This window comes from Scylla paramamosain, chromosome 1, assembly GCF_035594125.1.
Source record: "Scylla paramamosain isolate STU-SP2022 chromosome 1, ASM3559412v1, whole genome shotgun sequence".
Lineage (NCBI taxonomy): Eukaryota > Metazoa > Arthropoda > Malacostraca > Decapoda > Portunidae > Scylla > Scylla paramamosain.
The window spans coordinates 1546443-1557500 of record NC_087151.1 but is presented as its reverse complement, the minus strand read 5'-3'; the positions used below and the strand labels follow the sequence as shown (position 1 = coordinate 1557500).

General features: G+C 40.0%; 1 protein-coding gene across 1 annotated transcript in view; it reads right to left on the bottom strand.

The window, feature by feature from the left end:
- Positions 1-2306, bottom strand: part of LOC135111270 (ras-like protein 2) — a 33161-nt gene extending 30855 nt beyond the window's left edge. Inside the window, exon 1 of the mRNA XM_064024531.1 lies at positions 2111-2306. Coding sequence (XP_063880601.1) covers positions 2111-2224 — 114 coding nt within the window. The 5' untranslated portion in view covers positions 2225-2306. The remainder of the gene's footprint in view (positions 1-2110) is intronic.
- Between the last annotated feature and the right edge of the window lie 8752 nt (positions 2307-11058).

Genomic DNA, 11058 nt, shown 5'->3' with positions numbered 1-11058 from the left:
CTAATGTTCTGAAGGATTGTTACAGTGATGCAGATACCACTGATCTAGGCCACCATACTACCATCATGCAAGGCTGAGTTTGCTCCCTCGCGCATGGCCAAGGATACTTTAACACCCTTAGCGCTGATGTCGATGGTGATTATAGTAAGCCTCGTTCTGTCACCATTACTCACTTATACAAACATACACACGCTCCACCACACTTCTTTCCTGTATGATTACATTAACCAATCAAAAGCCTCTGTTCGCTCGGCAATGACGCAATACCTTCTCGCTGAACTTAAGTGTACACAAAACTATTGTTATCTGGTTTTTCCATGAGGTGTGGATTCACCAACACCTCCAGTAGAGTAATTTCCTGCGGCGAGGCAGGCTGCCAGGCAGCAGGTAATGACAGAGCGACTGATAGCTCGTGCTTTACTTGCCTGTTGCTGCCTCCTTCTACTGCAGGATCTAAATTATTTACATTGAGGTACTCTCTGAATAAGACGGAGAGACACTGTATGCACGTAAATATTATTATATCCTCCGGCATTGTATCACCTGATATCGCTGATGGATAATGTCATAGTAACCATAGTAAGTTTAAAGGCGTCATACGTAGTACTGTAACTTCCTGGCAACAGTGAGAACCAGAAATTATCATGATTAGTCATCACTTTCCAAAACAGTCATTCACGGTCAGTGTTGTACCAGCAATGACTTTACACCAGATACTTGTGGGATGACGCGGTTTCAAGCCGGCTTTGTAACGTATTTAGCAGACCGAACAATTTTACTGAAATCAACATAGTCAATTTTACAGGTTCTGAGGAATTTTGAAAGTAAACTAGATAACAAAATCAATATAGGATGTTAAAGCCCACCAATATGTTTGTGTGTGTGTGTGTGTGTGTGTGTGTGTGTGTGTGTGTGTGTGTGTGTGTGTGTGTGTTTCCTAATTCTTAGTAGTCTTCATGCAATGGCGTGCAAGGCCACAGTGTTACAAGTACTGGCATAGGTCGTTAGAGCTGGAGGCCTGAGACGTGCCACACAAGTGTCACAGTTGCCGCACGTCATCAGGACGCTTCAGGCTCACTGGCTGGAGGAACAAAATTTCCGACATGCACTTCTACGTCCCAGCATCATTGTTTAAGCCATAAGCCACACTCAAGTATGCTGCTGAGTGACGCTCGTGGCCGGTTTGTGGTCTCGTCTCAGGCTTTGAGGGCGTGTGAGGCTCCTCGGCCAGGCACTCCCACTGACCACACTGTCACAAGACTGCCGTTGCCACGTAAAAAAAAAAATATACCAAAAATTTACGTAGTTTTCAGAATTTACACGCCCAGATAATTATACTCGCAGGTAAGAAATAAGTAATGAGGAAAATATGAGTAAGAATAACATAATTATTTCGAACGTTTGACATTAAAGGCCTTGGGTTGACACCCTAAACTTCATGGACCGTGGCGCCCCAAAAGCGGGCATAACTGACAGTCAGGCACCAGCGGGCAGCAAGGAGAGGCCCTGCTTACCCACCCGCATGATGCCCCGCCGCCCAGCCGTTGCCTCGGGGCCACGGTTGGCGTTTTCTTCACTTACCCAGCAACTGTTCCATGGGCGTAAATTTCTACTTTTGTCATCGTCTTCTTCACAACAGCCTGTACAAGTACTAACATAAAGTCATCAAAACTTCCCAAGTCTGAGGTTTGTTGCAGTTCAGCACGACTGTCTGTGTATTGTGTTGCACGATATGGCTTGTCATAAGACATCATTTTGATACTGACAGACCTGACGTTGCATAACAAGGCGAACATCACAATCTCACACACACGGCACTTAGCAGTTCCTTCTGCCGAGGAAAACGTCACAGCATCTCGATTCATATGAGGTGCGGGTGCTCTACTGTCGCAATGAAAATACGCGAAATACTGAACATCTGGCATCTCTCGAGAACCCAAACAATCTACGTTCGTATAACTGATGGATGTGAAGAATTATCGATAAAGATGAGGAAGTAACTGATGTGTGAGGAGACTGAACGTGCGTGAGAACATAAACATAGGAAGGCCCAGGCAGGCCGCCAGACTAACCTCAATTCACAACACTCAAACATTGGTAGTCTCCTTACTTGTATGAACTGGATGGTGATGGCTGATTTTCCTACACCTCCTCCTCCAACTACAACGATCTTGTAGTTATGGGACATAGGATGCTGATCCTTGCTTGGACTTTTCCTCCCCATGGTGATGAAGGTATCCCGCGCGGGACTGAGCACTACTATTCACTTCGTCACTCTCCACTATACTGACGCTCGCGGGGACGAGGAGAAACTCTTCTCCAAAAAGTTCCAGATGTCGTTAGTGAACATAACTTCATTTCTTATTTTGTAAATATCCAAGTGATATAAGGAACAATTTTTGTCACGTGTGTTTACAGCACGTTGTATGTAATGTACTGAAACAAGTAAATAGGGGACTGAGAACCAATGAAACCCCTTTTTCCCTGATACTCGGTAGCAGGTCGCGGCTGGGTAGTGGGTACAGATGTCACTTGTTGCCTTCTGAGAGGCTGAGAAACAGCTGTACGCTTTCTTTAGTGTCTCGTACCATACAAACCTTGTTATACACATTGAAAACTCATTCTCGTAAGCTTATGTACATAGTAATCTGTAAGGATATGACTGAGAAGCAAATGAGTGTGTGGATGAATGCTACTCAAAGAAAAATGTGAATTATAAACAAAAAACAGATCCAATAAAGTATTTCCCTGTCACAATCCCAGAAGTATTAATGGCATGAGCAAATGTGTTTCCTATATGGCTTGATGCCTCTCCATAGTCCCAGGTGACAGGTTCCCAGCCCCGGGTGGTGGGTAGCCCCTCCCCTCTCCGCCTCACCTAGCCCGCTGCTGACTCACTGCCGCGCGCCCCGACATCACCTCCCCATACCTCTGGATAATGTATTGCTTATTTCGGCCAGTCTTTTCCACTTACTGTTTTATAATATATACGAAAGGTGTTTATGGTTAACATGTAACGTTTAGAATTAACTTTATTTTGTCACACAACAGTTAAGATCTCCAGAACTCGTTTGATATACCAGTATTACTCCCCCTCACCCGTGATTACATTATGACCTGCATGGAATCTTAATTACAGTCCAGCTCTTACTACAGCCGGGGGCCACCAACATTACTTCTGGAGGCTGTTATACACGTAACCTTTCATTTCCATTGTGTTACTCAAGCATGCTATATACAGCGTGAGATGTTGCCACATGACAATTTTCCGAGCGCGCAATAAATCCTAGTTGCGGAAGTTGTCAAGCGCCGAGTATAGGCTGGCGGTGAGGTGAGCGTCCCGAGAGGCTGGGTAAGGATCGCGGCTCAGCACGGATCTTCTAGTCGCTGCTATGACTGCCAGTAACACATAGTCTGGGGGAAAAAAGAAAGAAAGAAAACAATATATAAAAAAGTGCATTTATATAAATCAAGTATTCACTGAACACAACATTAATGCTCCATTCGATCGGAATCCAATAGACCTACAAGTCTCTGAAACAGGCACACAACCTACAGCCTATGAAGATTGCTCCTGCGATGGCTGTGCCCACCAGGAACGTGCTTGTCTCGCCGTCCACCGCCCCTGCTATCTGGCGCTCCTCGGCGTCATCTGGACAAGAGGGTTTTATGAACCTTGGGCGGTAAAAAAAACACATACTTGTAGTTCAGTGCAAGAGCTTTGCGGCACTTGTTTTACGATAAAACATCAAACAATATATATATAAAAAAAACAAAAACAATTCTTATTGATGAGTAAATACGTTAATTATATTATAGGGAGGAATTCCTGACCCCTGACCTGACCTGGAAAGCCAACGACCTACATCACTGACTTCTCATTTGCATATATGGTTGTGGCTTCCAAAGAGCCTTTTAATGATGCTATAATTAGTGTGCTGCGACCAAAACAGCAGTCATCACGGTGAAACTTGCATTATTCCAATGGTAGGTTTGCGTGAATATCTCATCTCCTTTCTCCGATCTGAGGCAAGAGTCCAGTGCGCTTGCCAGATTTCGTACTATTTTACAGATTTCGGCTTCCCATTACACACCCACACACACACACACACACACACACACACACACACACACACACACACACACACACACACACACACACACACACACACACACACATAGACACATACACAAGAGCGCGCGCGCGAGCGCATATATATATATATATATATATATATATATATATATATATATATATATATATATATATATATATATATATATATATATATATATATATATATATATATATATATATATATATATATATATATATATATATATATATACATATATATATATATATATATATATATATATATATATATATATATATATATATATATATATATATATATATATATATATATATATATGTGTGTGTGTGTGTGTGTGTGTGTGTGTGTGTGTGTGCGTGTGTAACCACGTGAATCGTTGTTGTTGAGAGCGCGCGTCAGACTTTTAACAACACACTTTACATTTGTGATTGCAGTTACTATTGCTTATTTATTTATTTGTTCTTATTCATTAGGTTATTCCTTCATTTTATTTATATTTACTTATTTATTTCTACAGCATTATAAAAATAAATAAATAAATAAATGACATACCATCGAGTTGCAAACCCAAGGACTTGAGCGTGGACAGCAGGTTTGGTGCAACCCATGAAGCGGATGAGCCGAAAGCTGAATGTTCATAATTGACCGTCATTGTTCTTGTGATCACCACTAACAACTTCCCGGCACTCAGTTTCTTGTACAGAGCCACCTACACAACCACTCTTCTCAGCGGCAAGTCCCTCTCTGCCCAGCCACCCCCAGACACACCTGTGGCCCTCCTCGTACATCGTAATCCTTCCCTCCATGTCTGGTTGTCTTCCTGTGACCTACTAAACTTCCTCACACTTCATTTGCAGCGGATAACTTATGTAAAGTTGTTATTCTTGTAAAAGTGTGCAGCAGGAACATGATCTAGACTGCTGCATGTGGGGTTGTAATGCGGGCTGTTTGTGGGAATGATGATGGTGATGACCGTGATGATGATGGTTATGATGATGATAATGATAATTTCAATAATAAGAATAATAAATAAATAAATAAATAAACAGATATTTATAGCAGTAGTAGTAGTAGTAGTAGTAGTAGTAGTAGTAGTAGTAGCAGTAGAAGTGGTGGAGAAAACATTTTCAAGTATTGAAAAATAGCTTCATCGTGTGATGAGTCCAATATCCTGTTTGATGCAGGTCAAGTGGTCTCCTGTGTGTGATTCCTTTTTAAGGTCTTCGATCAGGGGAAACTTTTTAAATCTGGACCTTCCTGTTGACGTGCCGATATGATGGCGGTGTAGTGTGGTGGCTCTCACTGGGCGACAGGCTGTGCCTCCACCAACATGTCTCCCACCCTGCTGCTGCTACTGCTGCTGCGCCCACCTGTGGTATATATCACTACAGCTTGTACTGTAGAGATAGATAGATAGATAGATAGATAGATAGATAGATAGAGAGAGAGAGAGAGAATCATTATTATTATTATTATTATTATTATTATTATTATTATTATTATTATTATTATTATCATTATTATTATTATTATTATCTTCATTATCATCATCATCTTTATACCATCATTCTCATCATCATCATCATCACTACTATTGGCAAACCTATTTTTTCTTTTACCGTCAGTCACTGGGGTGGTGCTCCCTACTGATAGCCGGCCTGACCTGCACCACAGCTGACTCCGACCAGAGGCAGTCACCATTAACACAGCGTGACATCTCAGGCACACCAAGACACAGTGAACACCCGCAATGGACAGCAGGAACATTACCACTAACGAAGGAAGAAATAAAAGAAATAGAATATGAAACTGGAAGAAGGAAAAGGATGCAAAGTGAATTACAAATAGGAGCGAAGGAGAGTGAGATGGAAGGGCGTAGTGAGAGACGAGCATCCCTGTTCCCAATACTGAGGAGAGCCCCGCTGATGGTTCAGATTCCCGCCCTCCTGCAGCTCGGCATCTCCTTGGGAGCACTCGGCGGTCAGTACTGGTGTCTTGTGTTGATCCTGGGACCACATTCTCAGATGTTGCGGCGTCTTATCTCGATAACTTTCAACAGACTTTACTGGAAGCTGCTGTGGTTTTCAAGATTGTTTTCATGATTTGACTAATAGTTTAACAAGAAATATGCGGAACCAGTAAAAAGAATAGATTATCAGATTAATAGATAAATAAATAAGTAAATAAATTAAGAAAGAGGAACTGGATTAACCATCTTTGTGTCCTTTGAAAAATATGGCCCTGATAAGACTGCTTCAGTGTTTCAGAATGTGGTCCTAAAATTTTTCAGAACTTTTGTTTTTACCACGTTTTCTAATTCATGTTCTATGTTTTACAGTGAGTTTCATTCAAGTCTCGAAACGTTTGTTCAACTTTAAAGATGATAGATACCAGAAGGAGAAAACGTTGCAGCTAGCAAGACTTTCCACCGCCAGACGCAAGGTTGGGTACTGATGGTGCAACACTGAATCACACATCCATATGTTTCAGTACTGTACATCGATGCCTTTAATAGACTTTAGTGGAGGTTACTGAAAGTCTCCAAGAGGGTTTCCATGATTCTGGTGACAGTTTAACATGGACTTTGCATCATCAATAGATAAAGCTCCCTTGACATCCCAGCTAACAATCTCAGGAACCATTGGAAAATCCTAATAAGAATCGGAAGCGTTTTAGAAAAGCGGACCGTGATTTTTAGTGGAGAATTGGTACTCTTGATTTATTCATGTTATTTACGGATTTAGAACTGAAATAAAAGCTACTTCTAATCAGTAAGCTGTGTTTGAGGCGTGGAGGCCGCAGCCTTCAGAAGCACATCCTACGTGAGGGCGAGACACCAACAGGCAGGATGTACACGTGAATAAACTTCTAACGCTTTCCTGAATTACTGTCTCAAGTAACGTTTCTGGCATATTACACATTACTTACAGGAAAATCCAGAGCGGTAAAATCTGCTACTCTGCTACTTTATATTAGTGATACATTAGAACAAAAGATATTTCCTTATTTGTATTGATGCCACGTAGTTCAAAGTCACGTCCTAGCATGTTTCCTATGAATGTTACCGTGTAGCTGTCCCCGCATTATTAATTCACTCATTTTTCCTTCTTTCATGTATCTTGCTTTTTTCATGTTATTTTCTTTTTACTTTATATATATATATATATATATATATATATATATATATATATATATATATATATATATATATATATATATATATATATATATATATATATATATATATATATATATATATATATATTTTTTTTTTTTTTTTTTTTTTTACTCATTTCCTTATAATAATGGAATGTATAGTGTTTGCTTCAGTGACTCGAAACGAAATTTATCCCTCCTCTCCCTCTCTAGTGCATGTGTAGTAGCAGTAGTAGTAGTAGTAGTAGTAGTAGTAGTAGTAGCAGCGGTAGTTATAACATTAGTAATGATGATGATGATGGTGATAATTATAACAACAATAATAATAATAATGATAATAATAATAATAATAATAATAATAATAATAATAATAATAATAATAATAATAATAACAATTATAATGATAATAATAATAATAACAACAACAACACGAACACGATCACCGTTACACATGTACATACATACGTACACAGGTGCCTCGGTGTGGAATCAGAACCAACAAACCTCCACCGGTGTAGCAATGAGTCCACTCCTTCCGCCTGTGTATGACTGTAGCATGTGGGGTTTATAATTATGTTCCCTCCTACTGACGTGAGCTTCGAGACTGTGGTTGGTTATATACACTGTTAGTTAATTAGTTTATTGGCCACAATGGTTTACAACATATTGAAACATTAAGACATCATTGTAGCTCATAGGATAAACATACATTTTATGACCAAAGAAGACAGCGACCAAAACATAATCTTAAAACAAATCCCAAAATTTAAAACACTACCCTTACATTCCCAACGCTTCTCTATCCAGATAACTATGTAAATTCTGATACTATTTATTACGTAAGTCCTTATAAATTGCTTTATAAGCTAATTTCAATGTACCTAAAGAATGAAAACTTTAAAACACCATGCAATAATTAAACACACACACACACACACACACACACACACACACACACACACACACAGTAACACATGGTTCCTACGGTAGCCAGAATGAGAGGTGAAGCAGAAGACATGAAGGGAGAAAGAAGGAGAGCTTAGGTTGAGACGAAAGGATAGAAGAGGAAGGATTAAAGAGATTTAGGGCAACGTATTACATGCATGGATCGAGCACCCACCCATCTACCAGTCCATCCATCCTGTCTCAGTATTCTATCGCCTTCCGTCCTGCTCGTTTTGCCGCTCCTTCCCTCTCCTCACCTTTCCCCACACGAGGATACGTCAAGGACCACCCCAACATACTCTTCCTCCTCCCTCGAAAAGGAAGCGCCTATCTTTAAAAGAAACAATAAGGATAACTTCAGTTTTGTTACTTGGATACTCTCAAACCCGCGATATTCTTAAATATATATAATAGATAAAAATGTTGTTAAGGCAAGTTGCTGTAGTGACGGCGGTGATGGTGATGGTGCTGGCTACAGACAACTACAGGGAGGAGCCGCAGGTAGTAGTAGTAGTAGTAGTAGTAGTAGTAGTAGTAGTAGTAATAGTGGTGGTGGTGGTGGTGACAGTAGTAGTAGTAGTAGTAGTAGTAGTCTAGGAATGGCATTAATGAACGTTTCTGTGTTTCATTTCGACTATTCTCAACAATACTAGTAGCAGTTATGTTTCTCAAGGATGTTTTTTTATGGTTCTAGTGATAATTTAACAAAGCGTCGCCTTTATGAATGGGGAAACCTCTCATGAGAATCCAATTAACCATCTCTGCTGCTTTTGAAAATAGTTTAAATGAGAGATGATAAAGTATGCTATAATGGCACCGTTTCCATACGTATGTGACTGCTGATCTTACGCTACTCTTATAGAGTTTAAGTAGGAAGTGTTCTCGGTCTTTTAATATTTCGTTTCCGTTTAAAATACTCTTCAACAGACACAATTTCTGTATTTTTTATCCATATATTTCTATTATAATTTTCACATGTCAAAGAATCCATCCAAAGGTACAAAAATTAGGAAAAAAAAAAAAACGCTCAATATGTGGTTCCTAAAAAGATAACTACGAGAAAATAGTCCAAATAAAAAGAATCTGGACGATTTAGTCATAACAATCCTCTCTGAACAAAACTTAAGTTATTTTCTCACACATTCACAGCAGAAAGAACTTATTGATATGCCTCGCATTTTCAGAAGGAGAAGAAGAGCAGCACAATCATAAGAGGTCCAGCCTTCTCCCCGCTGGTCACGCCGGCCGTCCTACTCCTCCTGTCCCTCGCGAGCGCCTCTGCTTTCGGTAATGTGACAAGTACCTGCCCACAACACTGCAGGTGTCAGCCAGACAGACCATGGGATGAAGTTTTTCACTAGGATTTTGATTGTTGTTGTTGTTGTTGTTGTTGTTGTTGTTGTTGTTGTTCTCTTTTTGAGGTACGTTTACATTATTTGCCAGACTATGAGAGAGAGAGAGAGAGAGAGAGAGAGAGAGAGAGAGAGAGAGAGAGAGAGAGAGAGAGAGAGAATAACGAGTTCGATTCTTCAGCTCATCACACACAACAGTACTTAATCTATACGGTAATTAACATTCATTACTTAAATTCCACCACATACCATGACTCTTCCCTATTCTTGGTATTCTTTAATAATCGTTATGTTTCTTTCCGTCTTGTGACTGTTGTTGATTCATCCGGTATACTCGTAACCAACTTTTCCTAAGTTATTTCTTAAGTACTATTTTTAGAGGCCACGTAGACTTTTTTTTTTTTTTCATTGTTGATGGATAAATTTCGTACTGGAATACTCTTAAAATCATGAAAATTCTTGAATATATTCTTGAAGAAAGTAAGAAAAAAATATATAACCTCCATTAAAGCCTGTTAATAGTTCTCGGGGCACTCATAAGCCGCCGGAATGTGAGAGAATGTTGTTCCTTAAACTCCTCGTGGCGTCCAAGCTTCACAGAGGACTTGGCGAGTGTTCGTGAATCTTTGTATATGTGAACATTTTCTATCTAACCTTGCGTCATCCTTCATCCTTCTCCGTGGCAATGAAAGCGCCTATCGAAACTCTTTGTATCCTTGCATCGTGTTCTGGTCCTCGCATGTCAGACTGCTGGGTCACACCTTACCGAGTCAGTGTTGCGGGGAAGAAAGATAAAGGGAGGAAAATCAGGGATAATGAATTAATCCACCGTTACCTTTCATTTATTTACTTAAGATATCTACACTCGGCACCTTTAAAATCTATCATGCATGACTTACAGTTGCTATTTTCCTTCCAGCCATGTATGCAAGCGCGACCTTAGAGGGTGTGCCAGTCGAGCCTGAGATCCAGCACCAGCACCTGCACGAGCCGCGATACACCGCCCACTGAATCACGGGACACGTCTCAGTGTTTCCGTGAACCCGATGACAATAGTTTCCCAATGTTGTGCCTTTGTAGTGGTGAGGCCAGCCAGCCTCCACTTATGAGTGTTTATGTTTTACACCTCATCAAAAGACGTTGTTTAAGCAATACATGCTTTATTTTATTATGGTGTAAGTAACTATGCAAACATTTAAAAGTTAAAATAAAAAGTTATATTACACACACACACACACACACACACACACACACACACACACACACACACCGTGACTAACCACATCTAAATAGTGTTTTTTCTTACATGCTTACCTCTATGAGTATACTAGTGAAGAACAACTTTATATATAAGGAAAATATCTAATAATTCTTAATCGCATTTTCTTTTCATTTTCCGACTCTACAGCTCCAGTGTATCGCTGAGGCCTCATGCTGGTCTTCACATTATAAGTTCAGCCAAGCAACCTTAATTCTACTTGTTTCGT